The 19,880-nt window shown below is 41.5% G+C and overlaps 1 protein-coding gene across 16 annotated transcripts in view; it reads right to left on the bottom strand.

The window, feature by feature from the left end:
* Nrxn3 (neurexin 3) overlaps positions 1-19,880 on the bottom strand; it is a 1,488,381-nt gene that overhangs the window by 527,734 nt on the left and 940,767 nt on the right. For 5 of the 16 annotated variants that reach the window (XM_059279974.1, XM_059279975.1, XM_059279976.1 and 2 more), the window contains exon 1: positions 6,029-6,272. The exons of the other annotated variants lie outside the window; for them this stretch is intronic. In XM_059279974.1, the coding sequence (XP_059135957.1) occupies positions 6,029-6,272 (244 nt within the window). Of the gene's footprint in view, positions 1-6,028; positions 6,273-19,880 lie in introns of those variants that run through there. 16 annotated transcript variants of the gene reach the window in all.

Genomic DNA, 19,880 nt, shown 5'->3' with positions numbered 1-19,880 from the left:
TTTGAATTCTGCAAGACTTCTAAAATTTTAGAATATCCAAAAATGGGCTTAGAACATTCCTCAGAGACCTCATCATTTTTATTTCCCAAGATCTCTGAGCTTCTAAATGTTTTGTCATTATTTTGTTAACCCTGGCTGGAACTTACCCAACATGGATTTCTACTGAAAAGGAGAGATGTAAGTCACAGTCTAATTTCTGACATGTGTTATCTCTAACTACTGTAAAAACAAAAAATACTCATGAAGGTGTTCCCATTTTCATCTTTTCCCCAAAGGTGGTTCTTCAGAGGCAAGAAGTGTTGTTATAGATGGAGAAGTAAGGAGAACTCATGGATACAATGTCTTCAACCTGCCTGCCAGCAAGCATTCAACCAGAAAGCTCAGGTTCATGGGAGAAGGTGGCACTGGCATTGCAGTATTTCTTAAGATGAGTAGCCTGTATGCAGTCATGTGCACTACATAATACATAACTTAATTTCCAGGAAACTCTGTGCCTTTAACAAATAGGTAGTACTATCAACTACAAAATCAAGGAGCATGCCCATCAGTCAGGCAGAAAGGCTGAGACACAGCACACTCAAGTCTGAAGCATGTGTCTGATTGATCCCACCCCCACCTAATACCCCACTATCCATTTGAACTCCATTAGTATTCACCACTGAGATCATCGTAAGCACATGTTCTCATGAGTCTTTTAAAAGAAGCATCTGGAATGGGGGAAGAAGAACCAAGAAGAAGAGAAAGAAGAGAGGGAGAGAGGGGGAAGGGTAGGAGAGAGGGAGGGGGAAGGGTGGAAGGGTGGATGGAAGGAAGGAAGGAAGGAAGGAAGGAAGGAAGGAAGGAAGGAAGGAAGGAAGGAAGGAAAGAAATTATGTTCCAAAAGAATTGAACACCTTGCTTCAAATTAACAGCAACTTTACAATATACAATATGGTTTCTTAGTCATTTCATTGAAGCATCATCACTGATAAAGTAGACAGGCTACAGCACTTATATTTAGAAATAAGTTTCCATACAAAAGCCAACTGGAAAAAAATAATGAAATGATACTTTTTACATTTTAAACGTGGGCATATTTTTCTGCTGCCAAAAGATAGTCATTTTTGTATAGTTAATCTGGTTTTCCTTATTTAAGGATGAAAAGTAAAGAGCTAGTGGCGTGTGTGTGTGTGTGTGTGTGTGTGTGTGTGTGTGTGTGTGTGTGTGTCAGTCAAGGAGAGGTGTGAGCAGCTGTAGGTCTTAAGGAAGTCAATGGGGCAGGAGTCGGAGACTGTAGCTGAGAAGGGCAACAGGTCTGGGTGAGAAAGCCTCGGGGTGTGGATTAGACTGTGCACAGAGCCTGTGTCTGCAGTCAGACAGACTTAGTCCCATGTACATCAGCATCCCGACTCAGGCCCAGCAGCTCTGCTAAGAAGGCAAACAGAGGTTTAGTAAACTGCTCTCTTTGTTTTCGCCATTTATGTAAATAGGATTTTCCTCCTGGAGGCACCATCTTCGGATTTGGTAAACTGCTGTCATTGTCACCCAGGGTTTTCTCGTTTATTCTGAGTTTAACAGATTCACTGATTTCACTGAACAGTAGTCCAGGGATAGTGATGACTAGCTCCCATCCTGGGTACCTTAAAATGACACTGTCTCCTCAAAATGTATATACGGAAGCCCCACTCACCAGAGAGGACCTGTAAAGTGACCGTGAAAATGAAATGAAGCCATTAGGGTGGGCCTACTGGAGTCTACTGGGTCTTTAGGAGAAGGCAAACCCGGAAAACAAAATACACCAAGGATGATGTGCACACAGAAGAGTAGAGAAGGTGAGATGGGGTCGTAGTGGGAAATGGCCATCTCTAAACCACAGAGAGGGCTCACAGAAACTAAGCCTGCAGGCATGCTGACCTTCCATTTTTGCCTTCAGAATTGTCAAAATTAATTTATGGTTGTTTAAACAAACCAGTGCACAGTACTTTATTATGGCAGCCCTAGGAAACAGAAATGGGATGGTAGGAAGTTCATGGGTTGCCTTCAGGAAGTTATGTCTCTCCCAGGTTACCTAGGGTCCCAGAGAATAAAACTTTCTGAAATCTGATAAAGTCCACACTAAACTAAAACATGAAATATGGGACCTCTGCTAGATTCAAATTTTGATATAGAGGAATAAAGTTCTTACTACGGAATTCTATGCATTAGCTGGTTGGCAAAGGGCTTTATTCTCACCCTTAAAGCTGATTGCTAGGAGTTTTTCATCTCCTCTGCCTGTGATAGACTAGCCCCCACCTCCACCTACACATAGGCAACAATATGAACAGTCCTGAAAAGATGTATACTATGATACTATAATCGTCCCCTAAAATCTTTCCAGAGCAGGCTAATCTCCAAACCCACCACTTACCAGTACATTTTCGAGAAGGAAAACAATGCACGCTGAGGATAGAAGAGGAACCAATTTAATTAATTCATCACCAAGGCCAAAGACGTATAAATCTTCCCGTTTTATCTGTCAACCAACACTCTGAATTATTCAGTGTTCCTGATCTCAAGAAGGAAGGCAGAGGGAAAGTGGTTCGAAAGCAGCAGAGCGGACTCAGCTGATGAGCCCTGAAACTTTAGTCCCTGAACAGAACTGGTCTCTTGCTCGACTCCCAGCCCTGGTACCACCAGCGAGGCCAGTGCCACTTCTGCTAAGACAGTTTGGAAAAGAACAAAACCCTAGGAAGAACAAAATTAGAAAACAAATGCACTTTACCTAGTTACATGCTTTCTACCACTGAACCACCGAGTGCTGTGACAGCTCTGTTGTTTAATTGTGGAAAGAGAGCATATGAGGGAAAAAGAAACATGGAGGGATATTCAGAGTAATGAGAGAGGGAAAATGTGAATTTAGTAAGGACATTTAGATTTTATGTGAAGTGGTTTGGCTTCCCATCCTGGGCCCTACCTACCTCCTGCCCTTTTTAAGACACAGAAGCAGTTGTCTTGCAACTGATCACAAGTCAATGTAGTTACTGAATCATGCCAAGCTGAATGCTACAATGTCTTATTAACTTATGTGTGTTTGCAAACAGAACAAAGCCTGGCCCATAGAAACTGGTCTCTGTCAACTGAGTGACTATTAGGTAGAAGATCACTTGAAAGAGCATGGGGGGCCTAGAAGAACAGACTGAACAAGGAGGAAAAGGATATTAGATTCCAGTGGTTCATTCTGTCTTGAAATCCTAACCTGAGACTGTTTGGGGTACCCCAGTAGTCTTCTCTCCCTATTTCACAAATGATCTCAGCATCACTCAGGCTGCCCTGGAATACAGACTTCAGACAAATCTATAGCATAATCAATATTTTAAAGATTACCTCCAAGCAAGGATAAGAGCATGGGTAAAAACTACCAGCTGTTTGGAGGATTTCTGTTTTTCCCACCTGTCTTAGTGAGAATCCCACTACAGGGTAGGGTCGTGGGGGAAAGGGATGGATGCTGATTAGCATGAGCCTTGAGGATCTGGGGCTTCTCGGGAAGTTAGGCAAAGCATAAAAAATAGTATTTTCAAAGATTTTTCTTGAGTCAAAGAAGGTTCTTGGATTCAAGACTCTGGTTTTATTTTTAGGCCAGCATGAAGAAAAGGGAACACTGGACAAACTCTCCGTAACAACTAGCCCCATTGCTTGAGTCTGTGCCTCCTATGACCTGTACCTAAAACATATTTTTAAAACAATTACTAACCAAATCTTGGTCATGAACTAGAAGAAAGCCAGTGTATTTCAAATAAGAGTGGGGGGTGTGTATCCCTGGAAAGCTCTGGGTAGTCCTTTGGCCCTTTTAGTAAGAGATGCTATAGGTCACAGCTGGGATGCAGGAAGGGAGCCAAGGTTGGGACTTCTTGGTAATTGCTACTTCCCTTGATTTCAAGCTCAAAAACATTAATTAGACATGGAAGCCACCTACTTAGTATCAATATATTCACTCTCCCAGCCCCAAATCAGTGGAATGGGACTTACTGAGAGAGGAAACCCAAGAGTTGAATTCATAAGCTCTCTTATCTTAACCATGGCAGACCCTGGGGTTTGGTGCATCCTGCTGCTCTGCTGAATATGAGAGGCTTGTGAGTGGTCTCTGGCCATTTATTTATTCTCTTCTTGTCCATCAACCTGAATCTTATCAGTTGCCGGGTAATGAGAAATCAGAATGAAAACCAGTCAAAAGAGGTTAGAGGAAACTGAAGTGCTACTCTTTGCATAGATGAGGTAGAGAAAATAAAATTCAACCTGTATAAGAATTGACCCTTTTGGAAGGGAGAGGGGGTGACGATGATAGAGAAAGTGGGGTTGGAAATTAGAAATCCTTCAAGTACTCTGTTCTGCAAATTCCATCACTTATTAGTAGCTGCTTTTAACTGTTTACATCTTGAACAACTATAGCAACAACATATATATATCAAGACCTTGCTCGCCTCTAACCTCTAACTAATGCATAATCCTCATCTCCCTAGTGATCATTTACACTAATTAGCAAAATTTAGCTAATTATCACTCAGCGTTTCTGTATTTAATTATGGCTATTAGTAATAGTCTGTCTGGCTTCCCTCATGTCAACCCCCACCCTAGTCTGTCTCTTTCTTAGGAGATAAGTTTCCATTTTAATGAAATTGCCTTTTTATGTGTGTGTGTGGATACAGCTCTTGTCTAGGTTTTGGGGGTTTTGTTTGTTTGTTCTGTCTTGTTTTAGAGAAAGTCTAAAGCAGAGCCCCCCCAGAAGTCACAGGTTAGAAGCAAACACTTGAGCATTCTCTCCATCCGAGCAGCCCCTTCTACCAAACCTTACACACTCCGAGCTACTTGACAATTTCACCACACGTGATTTGAAAAGAGAGAAGGAACCAGCATGTGCTGGCATTCTCTCAATGTGTTTCCACTTAAAACGACAGACAGTTTGGAGCAGGAGCTCCGGCTAGGAGGCGGTGGAAAGAATTACTTTTCTAATGGGGTCTGCATGCCTCAAAATACCAGCCATGGCAGGGCCCCTAGAGAGGTTCATAGCACAGCTCAGTGGAAGGCTGCTCATGCATTCTCTCCACCTTTCCCGTCCCCCTCATCATCAGAGTGGAGTGCATAGTAAACACTTCTTGGAACAATTTACTACAGCGAGCTCCTCCTGCCTTAGCTGCAGACATCAGCCTTTTAGAGGGAGCCTGTTCAGAGCTGAGTGTATTTTTATAAACCACAGGTCTCTTCCTTCGATAACTATGATGCAAAGAGGGTTGTTTGAGGCAAAATATATCGTGCATGGCTTGTGTGAACTAGCCCATTCATACTGATGTTAACTGAAAGATCATCTGCATAAATGCTGAATCAAAGTTGCTATAATTCACAGGGTAAATTAAAAACAGCCTTAGTCTCTTGTAGTGGGCGATATCAGACATGCTGTTTAGAGGATAACTACCCTCCAACAAACACACAGAAAAAAATATAAAGCTGCCCCAAATGAGTAACAACAGCCATTGGTTGTGGACTTATATTTTCTGCTGTCTTTGACTGAGTTGTTCTCCCCAGACCTTTACCACACAAGTAACTTTATAGACGCTCTGTCAACTCCAGGCTCTAGCCCCAAAGGACCTGCTGTCTGCTATTTCCTCACAACTAGCCCCCCCCCAAAAAAAAAACAAGACCAGAGAAAGGAAGGGTGAGCGCAAGGTGAATGAATGACTTTTCAATGTGCAGCATCATTGGGACTTGTCTGACTGAGTTGCCTGCCACCAAGGGGTCGGAGAAGTAGAAGGTGGCAAAGGGTGGAGAGTGTGTTTGCAGTGCCACGAACAAGGGAGCCAAGGGGCGGAGAACCTTTTATTGGGAAGTGGGTGGCTGAGAGCAAACAGCATTTGCCAGTAGGAGAAAGTGACAGGTTTTCCCCCTTATGCACATTCGAACCTTCTCATCATTTTAAATTGAATTTTCCTGCTGTCCCCACCCTTGACCCTACCTGAAAGACGACTGGGTTAAGGATTTGCAATGCCCCCGTAAAAGATAAAAGAGCAGAGAGACCCACCGTGCCCTCCTCGAAGGGAAACAGGGGAGCGATAGATAGAAATAGGCACAGAGTGGTGCTTGCTGCCGTGGAAATGATGCTCGTGCTGAGAGTGAGATCCCGGAGAAGAGGAAGAAGAGGAGGAGGCTACATTAGAAGAACTCCACACAGAACTGACGATACATCCCCAAAAGAGGGACCAGATCCCAAGCGTCCAGGCCGGCCGGCGAGGAGGGCTCCGTCTTGTGTGGATTCTCAGGTGCATGGTCAACGCACTGGACCACTACAGATGGGCAGTTTAAATCCCAGCCAGTGAGCAATAATGAAGTTCATGATGCCCGGGGGCCCATCATAGCAGGAAGAAGAGTTGTCCAATTTGGGGATGGGGGAAGCAATAAGAGCTTGCGGGGCAATGATGAATCTGTTTTAAAAAAAAAATAGAAAGAAAGAAAAAAAAAGAAACTACAAAAAGAAGCTGAAGATTTTTTAAAAGATAAGGCAAAGCCTTTTTTTCCCCTGGAGGAGAAATTTAGGATGCGAGAGTCGACCCAGGTACAGCAAACCTCCTGGAGAGCCCCGGCTTGTCACACATTTCGGGGAAGGACCAGCGACGCTTCTTCCAGCTCTCTAGGTACCTCAAGTCCGATGTTTTAACTGCATACTCAGGAAAGCCACGCGGGGAAAGGTGGAAACCAAGGGGAAAAAGACAAAGCAGGAAAAACCCAAGTAGGTTCACGCTAGTTTATCCCAACATCCAAGGAGTTTGGACATTCTTTTTTTCCTTTCTTGTTTTGACTTCCGAGCGATGCAATGCAGAACTGCCAGGCAAAAGGGGGGCTGTCGGTGGGAGAGTTCTCTCGCTCACTCCCGGGAGTCTCCGTGGAAGGGCTCGGAGGCTGTTAACCCTGAGTGTCCTGGATGAGCGCCATGGTGCAGCCGCTTGAGTCCTGGGTTCCCAATGGGTTGAAAAAGCAGCCAGCAGCAGCAGCAGCAGCAGCAGCCAGAGAAAGAGATCAAGAAGAACCAGAGGAAAAGAAACAGCACTGAGCTAGCCACCCAAACCAACGTGGCAGGAGATGGAGAGGAGCAAGGTGGGCTTAATCAGGGAGAGCTCTAGAGGAGGTGGCCCCTCAGGCAGCGAAGGTGGCCAGGAGGTGCGGCGGCGCCGGCAAAGTGCGCGCAACTGGGGAGGCACAGGTGAAGTGAAGCAAGGAGTTGGGGAGCCAAATTCACAAATGGGCAAGTCATATGCAAATAGCGCACTCGGGAGAGCAAATCAGTGCTGCCCGTGTGCTCTGCCGAGGGACTGGCTGGCTCGGGAGGAGGGAGGGGTGGAGCCGCCCGGAATCCTGGCCCTCCCCATTCAAGTGTACGCTGGCTGGCTAGCTCCTTGCTCTTACGCACCCGCTCGCTCGCACGAGCCGGTGCTCTCTTGCCTCACTCTCCCTCTCTCCCTCCCACCCTGCCTGGTGTGCACGCGGGAGACACACAGGCATCCACTGCTCCGGTTGCCTGGATCTCCCTTCCTGCTCCTCTCCCAGGATCCTTAAAACCAACTCGGCGATCACGGTGCTGCGAAGGTTTTGGAAGGGAGATCCAGGCCACAGCACAACCCAAGTATCCCCAAACCAAAATAAACCCAAAGTCTGCAGGCACACTGGATTGCCTGAGGTAGGCGCCCGGCTTTTCTTGCTGTGCCTAGGGCAACCACTCTCCAGCGCGTATCTCTGCTGAGACGGAACAGGAGAGCCAGGACACCACTGCTGGGTCAATGGATAGGTGATAGAATCCGTGTTATCGCTCTCAGAAGTAAAGGTGGTGGGTGGGGTGGGTAGCCCAGGGACTCTATAGGGTGAGGGGTTTGGTGGCTGCCAGTCTGCCCTCCGAGGTGGCTTCCACCCACCTTAGACAGAACGCTCTTGGAATTCAGGACCCAGAGGGTATCGTCTTCAAGTCAAAAGACAGTAAAGTAGGCACGCAAAGGAAGGAGTGGCCGGCCTGTCCCGACTTGTTCAGAAGGTGCCGTTTCAGGCAGGTGGATTCTCCCTGGCGTTGGGCATCAGAAACTACTAGCTAAATCTTCTGGGTAGGATGTGCGAGCAGGGGTGGGGGAGTGGTGGCGGCAGGGGGTAAGAAGGGAGGGGTTTGGAAAGGGGAAGTACAGGAGTGGATGGGGTGTGCAGTTCCTGTCACGGCCATCTGTGACTCCAGAAGGGGCTGGCCCCGAGCCCTTTCAGGAAACAATGACACTATCTCTCCACTATTTCCACTACCTCCACTGAGCAGGAGCACATGGACACTCCAAGAGCACCTTCCCAGGCAGGTCCTTTCTATCTGAGCGTTGCTAGCTCAGATAGTCACTAGCTAGCTAGTGACTCTGCCCTGAACATGCACCTTGATTCTGAGGGAGGTAGGGGCGCGCGCGCACACACACACACACACACACACACACACACACACACACACACACACACACGTTTTTCTTTATTTTAAAACAAAGATGCTCACATATACCACCTGTAATACATTTACATTCAAACTCCCTAATGAGTATGAAGAACAGAAATTAAGAATGCTTTTCATCCTTGGGACATCCCAGGGAGTTATGGAGGAAGTAGCTTCCAATAGATGATGATATCCAACCCTCAGGCTCCAACACCAACAGAATTTGTGCTAGTTACTTGAAATTCTGGTTAAAAAAAAAAAAAATCAAGGTTTCCTAAAGATCTGTCTGCCCATGCCCACAGGTACCCTGAGCTCAGAGCTCCAGGGTGAGCCCAGGAAATGGCCTGCTGACAAGGTATTCTCTTGCTTTGGGTAAAAGCATCCAAACACAATGTATTCATCAGCACCTTGGACTTAGGAACACTACAGCAAAGTTGGGTATGGAATAGGGGGTGCTCAAATCTCCTCCGTAAAGTGTGGCTGGTGCCTCCCTCCTCAGAAGGTCAGGAGTTTTAAATGAGAAAATATATAGTACCTCTGGCATAGGACTTGATTTAGTTCTCCCAAAGGATTCCTGTTTACACTTTGAACTTGCTCTAACTCTGTCCCAAGGCCTTAAAAGGACCTAGATGACCATGCTTCTGATGTATATGCCAGCTCCATTAACTATATGTCTCCAACTTCCTTCCCTGTACTCTCTGAGACCTTCTTTATGCTGGTTGAATGTAGATATTTACCAACCTAAGCCTGTTAGGGCTTTCTTGGGCCTTCTTACGGGGGAGGTTTTTCCCACCATTATCAGGTGTGTTTGCCATGTCATTTCTTTGAAGGGTCTGTCTGCCTGTCACCTGAGATTAGACACTGCCACCCCTGGTGGCCATTCTACTCCGTTGCCCTGATTTGTTTCCTTTGCAGCATTGTTGGCTTGCAGGAGTTGATCCCTCTGTTCATGGTTCGTATCCTTAAAAGAAAAATGGTAAGCTTTCTGACAGAAGAGCCTTTGCCCTGCTCTCTGACTGCAGAACCTTTGTCCCGCTCTCTGCTGCATCCTCTGCATGCAGCATATGGGTAGCAAGTAGCAGGATCTCAGTAAATGTTTGCTGAATAAATGAACCCAGTGAGCCAATTGCCAACCAACTCTTAGAATCTGTTAGCTCTCATACTAGAAGTTTCACTGACCCATTTATCTGACTTTAGTGACATTGATTTCCCAGAGACAAGCCTTCTGGAGTTGATATTCAGAATATTTATCCATCTCACCATCTCCTTCTTTTGCAAGTTGGCACTGGATACTGAAGACTGTTTTGACTTCATCCCAAGGAAGCAAGGGAAGCCTAGATGGACATTCCAATTAATTCTCTGCCCGGCTATAAAGGGAAAATAAACTCTTGATGCAGAATGGAATCTGCAGACACTGCTGGTGTGTTACAGCTGGAACTATTCATTCTCTGTCTCATTCTTATAACTTATTTATTTACTACTCACAAAATGTCAGAAGAAGCAGTTGTGGGTTCCAGGGAGGGAGATTGCATTTATGGGTGTTGTTGAGTGGGGAGAGGGCTAATCAGATAAGAAAGCAAGCCAAGGCTGCTTTCTGTTGCTTCTTCTACTCCAAAGAGCTAAGCCACAGTCATTCTGATAAACCACATATCCCTCTCCAATTTAATACACTATTAATTTTCCCACATGCCTCCCATCCCTTCCTCTAGTCAACACATACTTATATATATATATATATGTCTTTTTTACCTCTCATTCTTTTCAGTCTATTGCAGTTTATATTAGGCTGACATACACTGAGAATTTTATCTCTGGCGATATGTTGATATGTTCTAAATACTCTCCTACAGCTAGAATCACAGAAAAAACTCATCACTGACCAACACAATTGCTACTTCTTCCTACTGCATTCTTTCCCCTAGTGGGCTCCTTTATTTGCAACCTTGGGCACATCAAACAGAGGGAGAAGGGAGTCCACACTTAAGATAGAACAAGAGAAAAATTGAAGATTTTATGCTCATCCCAGATTTGAAGCTGCATAATTTCATAGGAATGATCCATTTTAACCTCTGATGAATATCCCCCTCATGAAACCCAGATGGACCTCTGTAGAATCTTGCATTTCTGAATGGAATGTGGTGTGTAAAACCCTGTTGTAGCTGGATCTACTGAGGCAGTAGCCAAGTTACTCAGGGACATTAAACTCCAGAGTTTGCCATCATAGACTTCCTCTCCTGGCTCTTTTAATTTCCTTTCTCTTCTCTCACTATGGGTCAATCCAGATGGAAGGGAAGAAAATCTTTCCTCTTAATTCTTTACCTTGTTCTGTTCCTTACTTCGGCTTACAAGCAGTATAAGGAGTCGGTTGGCTTCTAAAATAAGCCCCTTACTTATATTTAAATGTGTCAGGCATCAGATACCTGGCGTGAAGTTACCTTGTCCATCATCTCTCATGGTGCATTTTATCTCTGCACATGCCTCTTCTCACTTGGATAGACTCTGACGTGCCACTTCGCTGTCAGCAGGAAATACCTGTCAAGTTCGCCACTGCCAGCACATCTAATGTGATCTCAGACTTCAAAAGACCAGAGAGCATGGGCACAGCCTGTTTCTGTGAGACCCAAGCCATTAGGTGAAGACCCACTTTTTCCAAAAATAAACAGTAGAAATCCTTGCTTGCTGTCTCTACACAGCTCCAACAGGCAGGCAGTTCAGGGGGAGAAAACACAAACACCACCCTCCCCCAACTAAACTCTGATAATGTATAGTGAAATAAAAGTCCTGAAGAAATACAGGTGACTGTTAACATGGCTATAAATATATCTGAGGGTTCTTCTAGTGACACCATAAAGCAGTTGAACATTGTTTTATTATATGTCAGGAGATTTATTTATAGCCACATAATTCATTCTTCCATTCATTTATTTAAGAAAGCCATCCAGGAAAAAAAGCTAATTTTGAGTATGTTTCCCTTTGGGGAGTATAAAAGAGAAAGCTTTTTCTTTTAAATATCATTCCTAAATGAATTTGACTTAAATGAAAAGGACAGGAGCTCTTTGTATAAATGTGTAGCTCAGAGGATGCTCAGACTGCTCTGGTATTTTTTTACCTATTATTATTGAGAATATACCTTTCATTGTTGAGAATTTGATACATGAATAGAATATGTTTTGTCTATGGCCATACCACTCTGAGCATGCCTGGTCTCCTCTGCCTGTTTCTTTAAGGCATCCTCCTTATAAACATCATCATTCCCCTGTCCTCCTTGTGGCTGCAGGAGGAATATCAGGCTTTTAAATGTTAAGCAAAACCTCTTTTACATTTTCCAAATCTTTTGAGTTTGATCAATTATAGCATTTGAATTTATGTGTATATATATATATACATACATATATATGTATATATATATATTTTTTTCAAGGAAAAACATGAAAAGTCCCTTGGCTAATTCCCCTTGAAATCCAAATGAAATAATTTATTAAATAGTTATTATGGTTATGATTATTATTTACTTTAACACAAAGACATGGCCTAGTTCTTCCTATCAAGATCTGTCATAAATACGTGTTAGTCTAAGCTGCTGCTACCTATCACTGATCCAAAATTCTCATCCTCATCACTGTGAAAATCTCTATCCAGTTTTGAGGAATTAAATAAAACGAATTATTGTTAGATAAAAACAGAATACTTTTTGTGTAGTGCTAGAACCTTGAATGTGCTAAACAAGCACTCTATCACTGAGCAGCAGCCTCCAACCTGAGACAGACATTCAGTTGCATGTCTATAGGATATATCACCCAAACCAAGTGTTAGAAGGCATCTTGAGATTTCATATGGCTTTGGCAACCTAAGCTCAAATCCTAATTATTAGCTGCTGTGTAAGTTTTGAGACAATCTTTGGCCAGTTTCTGCTTTAGCTTTTCTGTTTTAAAATGAGAATCCTCACATAAACTATCTGTAGAGTCAAACAGCTAATGCATGTGAAGTATTTATCATCAGAGCCTGACATACAGAAAATGATCAGTGTCAATAATAATGATGACCATAATAATTCTATTATTAGCCTCCTTTTCTCCAGGAGACTCTGTAGAAGTTATCCCTGCAGCTAGCACTCCCTTGCTATTCATTATAGATCTTCTAGGGAGCAATCTCAGCAACCCCAAAACACAGGTGGAAATTCTTTCCAGGTGCTTCCAGTATGCTGACTTGTCCATGTACACCTTTGGTAGAAAAGAAACTGACTCCATCACATCCTTCTTACATCTGTCTTTCAGGTCAGCTCTAAACTAATAAAGCATATAGTCTGTCCCAGAACTGGATAATACCAGCTATCGATGCCCAGTATTGTTTTGTAATTATTTTCTATGGCAGGATGGGCACTTACAGGAACTCAGTTGGCCTTGGGATCTGCAAAGACTCTTCTGGTCGTTTTCTTTCATTTTCTCACTGTCTTCTCTCAAATATATAATAAGTTCTAATTAATTGCCCTTCTCCCTGAAAGGCACACTTTCCTAATGCTTATTAATTTCCATTGACTTCATGAAGAATTTCATTATCATTTAATAGTCTTTTAAAAATGTTGATGAGTCAACCTCTGAACTAGGGTTCTACTCAGTATAGAAAGAAGCCACAGCCCTTGTCTATCACTATGGGGCATCCATTTCTTTACTCTGTGAATGTTAAATTTATGCCTCCTAGGACAAGATGCTGAGTAAAATCCAAAAGACCCAGCGAGGAAGAGCATTCAGGGATTAGGAAGCAAGTGCTTCAAAAGGCTAAAACCTAGGGAACTCCCTGAAGAACCATATTATATGTCCAACAGCAAGGGAGAGATTAAAGGTGTAAATCAGGTACACACACTAGATAATGGAGTTAATCTACCCTATGGAGAAAAAGAAGACCCTGGAGGGATTCCCAAACAAGGTAATATGTGAATGAAAAATCGGGAGACTGATATCCACATCCTATGCATTCCTGTTTGACCCTGAACAACTTTGAACCTCTGAACTTGCTTCCTCAACAGGAGAATAATTAATAATAATTAATATCAGAGGACATTTTAGGATCCAAAGAAAACATATATTCAAAGAGATAATTGTACATTAATGTTCACTATATGAGTTTTACCTAGAATGTGTGGAAATTGGAAAGAGGAATCTAAAATAAAGAAGTTACTAATGTAGGGTATAATCATCTACCTACAGCTTCCCAGAGGCAAACCTCCCTGGATGTTAAGTGGTCAATGCCTGAGAAATTCAGGAAGGAGTCAACATTTTCATTCTATGAACAAGGAAAGTATGCCATAGGATAATGAAAGACAAGAAAGAGGAAGAGAAAGGAGAGAACAGGTGGATAAAGAGCAAAAAACGTGTAGGAGCCGCACAGGAAACACACACATCCAGTCTCATTATTTCTAATGCCCATGTTCCCGCACTAAGATGTTATGAAAATTCTATAATGAGTCAAAAGAGTCATACTATTACTTACCCACCTTACTTTTGTTGATTTATTCTGTTATTTTTTCATTTATTTGTAGAAATATCCTTGTTCAAGCATTCTACTCACTCTCTGGGAAGAGTATTCTGTGAAGAGTACATAAACTAAGAGAGGAAGTGATCTAAAATAAACAATCAATGAAGTTTTTTTTTTTTTTTAATTTTCTAAAAACAATCTCAGTGGTCAAAAGCCTGCCTCTCACAGATGACTCCTTAGGTTCAAATCCAAGAATTACCAAAACAAGCAAACAACACACACACACACACACACACACACACACGCACACGCACACGCACACGCACACGCACACGCACACGCACACAGAGACAGAGACAGAGACAGAGAGACAGAAACAGACAGTTAAATGGTGTGTTTCTAGTGATTTAATCACATTAAATCCATATAACGGAGAAATCTTGAAGGTTCCTGGCATGAACAAACTCCTAAGGGAGGAACAGTGCTATCTGAACAGTACTTTGGGAATGTTTACATGATGGGTAACAAGGGCATGGCTCAGTGACAGTGAGGATTTAGCACATCTCAGAGCTGTTGGGGAAGTTGGTGGCTGGGTACTGAAATGAGAGTTTATATCAGAGACAGAACAGGCTATTCTGAAAATAGGTGCAACAGCACTGATATACTACTTCAATATCAATGATATCTATGTTTTCAGATCTACCACTTCCATTCTGGACAGGCAGAGTCCCCCGGCCTTTTCTATCATCCCACAGCACTGTTGTGTTAACACTTGTCACATCCTGTTGTTACCAGTTAGTTTATAGCTTAGTACCCTATGTGATTCATAGAAACATTATGAATTAAACATAATGGTTCGACCTTAGAGGCAGATTGTTTAAGTTCTAGGGTCAGGCAACATAAGTACATGTTCTTTTTCCTTCTTTTTTAAACTGTTACCTTGAATAAATTACTTAGCCTTGGAAAAATCACTGTTCTTACAGATGAATATCAGATAATAATATCCCTGATCTCAAACTTAAGACAGTCCAAAACCTAATGGGAAATAGTCAGTAGATATTTCTCAAAAAAAAAAAAAAGAGATACTTTAAGATATTCTCTTTTATATACATGTTTGTCAGGAGAAGGGTGGACTCTAAAACACAGAAACATTCTTTCTTTGTTTTTATTTTCTCAAGACAGAGTATCTCTGTCTAACAGCCCTATCTGTCCTGGAACTTGCTCTATAGTCCAGGCTGACCTGGAACTCAGAGATTTCCTGCCTCTACCTCCAAGTGCTATAATTTGTTTGCTCTATCACTGACCCAAAACATCAAAATTTGGAGCTGTTGCAAAATCAGAACGGGTATCTTGCAAGGCCATGAGCTCTCCATCACAGAGAATGTTCAAGTTGTAGATACCTGGCAACAACCTGAAGTGAATGGGTGAGGTATATAACTTCCCTTACAAATTTGAGATTATATGCCTATGAAGTTTTCTTTGAGCTCTCTGCTTAGTGCTTCTATATCCTAGATGCTGCAAAGATTTGTAAGTTCCTTGTTAATTTAAACTATATACACTAGGGTTAGGAAACTTTGCTGCTGGCTATAAAAGAAACAGTATTATTGTGTGAGAGCCTCATTTTTACTATTGTATGCAGAACAAGTTTTCTCAAGACATATTAACAATTTTGTTCCTATTTTAGATAGCATTTTTTTTTCCTGCTAGCAACACCTACACATCTGCTGTCCCTGTGATCTAAGAAGACTCTCTGCAGTGGTGAAAAGTTCATTGCTATGGAAAGAGTGTGATCACTCAGCTCTATTGTCCTTTACCTCTCAGCAGGGAACCTTGGTGAACCAAATATAAGTAAAAAAGAATGCTTTTCAAGTAAGGCCTAAGTCTGAAAAACTCTGAGATACAAAGTAGACCTACTTTTAAAAATTATTTTTATATGTCGTGTGTGTGTGTGTGTGTGTGTGTGTGTGTGTGTGTGTGTGCCACAGCGTGCATGTGGAGGTCAGAGAATAATTTGCTAGAACTGGTTTTAGGGGTTTAGTCCAGGTACTCAGTTTTGGCAATGAGCATCTGTACCTACTGAATCTTCTGGCCAGCCCCATTTTTCTTTTTCTAACAGACACAAGGACACTCTCCTCAGCAGTTGGTTGTAGACCAGCAGTAAGCAAGGTATTTAGGGGATATGTAAGTTAGAGAACCTGAGATGTGGAGACAGAACAACTAGATTAATGCTATATAACTGGTAGTTTGGATGTAACTGGCCCTCATAAGCTCATAGGTAGTGGCATAGGAGGTTTGGCCTTGTTGGAGGAAGTATGTCACTGTGGGGGTGGGTTTTGAGGTCTCCTATGCTCAAGATACTGCCCAGTATCTCAGTTTACTTCCTGTTGCCTGCAGGTTCAAGATGTTGCTCCTTCTGTCTTAGTGAGAGTTTCTATTACTGTGAAGAGATACCATAACCAAAGCAATTCTTATAAAGGAAAACACTTCATTGAGATGGTAGCTTACATTTTCAGAGGTTCAGTCCATTATTATCATAGCAGGGAGCATGGCAGCATGCAGGCAGACATAGTACTGGAGAAGAAGCTGCTACATGTTGACCCACAGGCAACAGGAAATAGACTGAAATACTGGGCATGGCTTGAGTATATATGAGACCTGAAAGCTCTCCTCCACAATGACACACTTCCTCCAATGAGACCATATCTACTCCAACAAAGCAACACCTCCCAATTTTGCCATTCCTTCTGAGCTTATGGGGGCCAATTACATACAAACTACCAGAATAACATATCTTTGTCAGAATAAACTGGATAGTCTTAAATATTCTTCTGAAATGAGGCATTTATAACTCCCATGGCAACATAAGTCAATATAAAATAAGTATATAAAATAATGTAGTATTATTATTACATATAATTATATATTATTTCATATAAAATATTACATTATTAATAATAATCTGTCCTAAGAGAATAAGAAATCCAAAAATGTTACATTATCTATCATTATAAAATAAATTAGTTAAATAAATATGGTTGAAATGAAGAAATTATAGTACTAGAGAAAAATAGGTCATAACTGGCAGACTTCAAAAAGAACCAAACTTTTGAAAATGTAACATAGCTAACAAAGAAAAATGTAGTTGTTGTGCTGTGGGATGTCATTCTGTAAGCTGTGAATATGTGTTGCTCTCATTGGTTGATAAATAAAATGCTGATAGGCCAGTAGCCAGGCAGGAAGTATAGGTGGGGCAAGCAGACTAAGAGAATTCTAGGGAGAGGAAGGGATGAGTCAGGAGTAACCAGCAAACACAGAGGAAGCAAGATGTCAAGGCAGAACTGGGAAAAGGTGCCAAGCCACATAGCTAAACATAGGTAAGAATTATAGGTTAATTTAAGTATAAGATCTAGTCAGTAATAAGCCTGAGCTAATGGCCAAGCAGTTATAATTAATATAAGCTTCTCAGTGATATTTTTATAAGCAGGCCATAGGACTGCAGGGGCCTGCTGGAACTGGAGAAACCTTCCTACTACATTGTTGGGATATATATATATATATATATATATATATATATATATATATATGTATAAAGAGAGAATTAATGAACAAGAAGACAAAACTAGGGAAACTTCTCCAACTGCAGCACCCAGGAAAAAGTATTTCAGGAAAATATAAGAAGTTAAATTCATGAAAGAGCAAAGAAAAGTTCAACATGCATCTATTAAGACAACCTCTAGAGAGTAGAGAAAAAAAAAAACAGGGTGGGCAATATTTAAAAAGGTAATGGTTGGGGATTTTTCATAGTCAAGTAATATGAGCTGTTTTATTAAAAGATCCATAGGCAAGGTAAAACAAACAAACCAAAACAATACTTTAACTAATCATAGGCAAATGAAAGAATATCAAAAGAGTATGCAAGACTTTTAAATTAATGTATTACCTTTCAGTAAAGTCCAAAAAATAATTAATATTGTAGTATCGTGTGACAAAAATAAAATATTTTTCATTCTAGATTTATGTATTTTGAGAAGAGAGGTATTTTCTAACAAAGTTTGAGTGAGCTAACCACAAGATCTATCTCTGGATGATCCCAGAGAAATGAAAAGGTATATCAGAGGCAGATAAGAGAAAGACACTGTTCAATTCATACCACGGCGAAAACCAATAGCAACCACAAATCTGTAGCACTAGTTCTCAGGAGACTGAGGCAAGGGGATTAACAGTTCAGTCAGTCAGCTACATGGTGAGTCCCAGTCTCAAAATGAATTGAAGTAAAAGTAAACACAAATGATGATCAGTATTGGCGTAATGGATATAAGGCAGGTATTATGGTCTGTATTTTGCAATCAGGAAGAAGGAAGCTAGACTGTGACCTAGCTGTACTCACTTAGCTATCCGGTTGCAGATCCAAGATGTGAATTCAAGTTATCTGACCAGTTGTTAGTCTCCGATCCAGAATTACTTCTCTGCATGTACAGCCTATGTGCAATTAATATATGCAGATTCTATCATGCTTTTCAAGTAATGCTTAGCTCTTCACTTCTCTTTCCCTTTGCTAGAATGTCAGTTTAGAAATGTCCCAACTTTGGCCATGTGGATGAGTCATATATCTCCATGTCTTTTTCATTATTATTATTATTATTATTATTATTATTATTTTCCTCTGGGTTAGATTTATCAGGGTTATTAGTTCGGAGATTGACTTGGATTTAAAAGAAAACTAGCATCACGTAATTCTGTTTAGACAAAAAAGATGATTCAATAATCTGGATCTGGAATGTTCCCCAAAGTCTCATGTAACAAAAGCTCGGTTCTAGTGTGGTGCTTTGGAGAGGTGGAACCTTTAATGAAAGGTCCATAGGCCATGGTGGGTGTGTCCTCAAAGCAGATTCTCTCTTTTTACTGTCCTGTAACTGTGCTCCCTACGGATTCTACACGATATGTGTCAAAAGGCTTCCTTTGTAATGAAAGAGGCAACATACAAATGAAAGTCTAAAGTACCAGGAAGTGGTGGTGCATGCTTTTAATCCCAGCACTCTGGAGACAAAGGAACTCTGTGAGTTTGAGGCCAGCCTGATCTACAGAGTGAGTTCCAGGACAGCCAGGGCTGTTACACTAAGAAATCCTGTCTTGAAAACCCAAAGTAACAAAGTAACAAAAAAAAACAAAAAAAAACTAATAGTCTCATATATTAGTTACTTGATAATTATCTACAAATTTCTTATGCTATCTTATAGAATACTGATAAAACTAAGCATTCATATAGATCATTTTAATTTGTATATTAAAATGAAATAGTGTCCAGAAGATTGGCAGCAGACATTGATATTTATTGCATGATGCTTGAGCAATTTTTACTGTAGAGATTATAAAAAGTCTGTCTTCATGATCTGAAAATAGGAAATGCAACATTGGGATTTCATTAAATTAGTGGCTGAACCGCAACACATTCCATACTCAGATAATGTGCATCTGTTCTTATAATTGTTGGAGTCCTAGGAGTTATAAATAATCAGGTCTGTTCTGAGTTTCCTGTTATAAGCAAAGCCAAATTTGCGTTTATCCCAGACATTTCTTTTTTCCCTTTTATAGGTCAGAGTGAGGCCTCAGATCATTCATGCCCATCCTGTTACTATTTGACAAATTCAGAAGACATTCATTTTCCCACATTTCAGGCATTTACTCTCAAACCCATGATCCTGACAAAATCAATTATAATTTAAAAATGCATTGCCCAACCTGGGAACAGAATGCAAGGAAAATATATCTAAGGCTCTCTGAGTTTTTGATCCCCTGAAAGTGAACGTGTTTGGAACAATATTCCGAAGAAGGACTTTGATACAATCAACACCATTTGTAACAGTGATGAGTGTGGTGCTTTGCCTTAAGCTATAAGAGCAAAAGAAACAAGGAGACAAGCATGTGTACAGACAGCTTAGAAGCAGAAAAATTCAGA

The sequence above is a fragment of the Peromyscus eremicus genome, chromosome 14 (assembly GCF_949786415.1).
Source record: "Peromyscus eremicus chromosome 14, PerEre_H2_v1, whole genome shotgun sequence".
Taxonomy (NCBI): domain Eukaryota; kingdom Metazoa; phylum Chordata; class Mammalia; order Rodentia; family Cricetidae; genus Peromyscus; species Peromyscus eremicus.
Note: the sequence above shows the minus strand (reverse complement) of the source record. Positions and strands in the feature narration are given on the sequence as shown.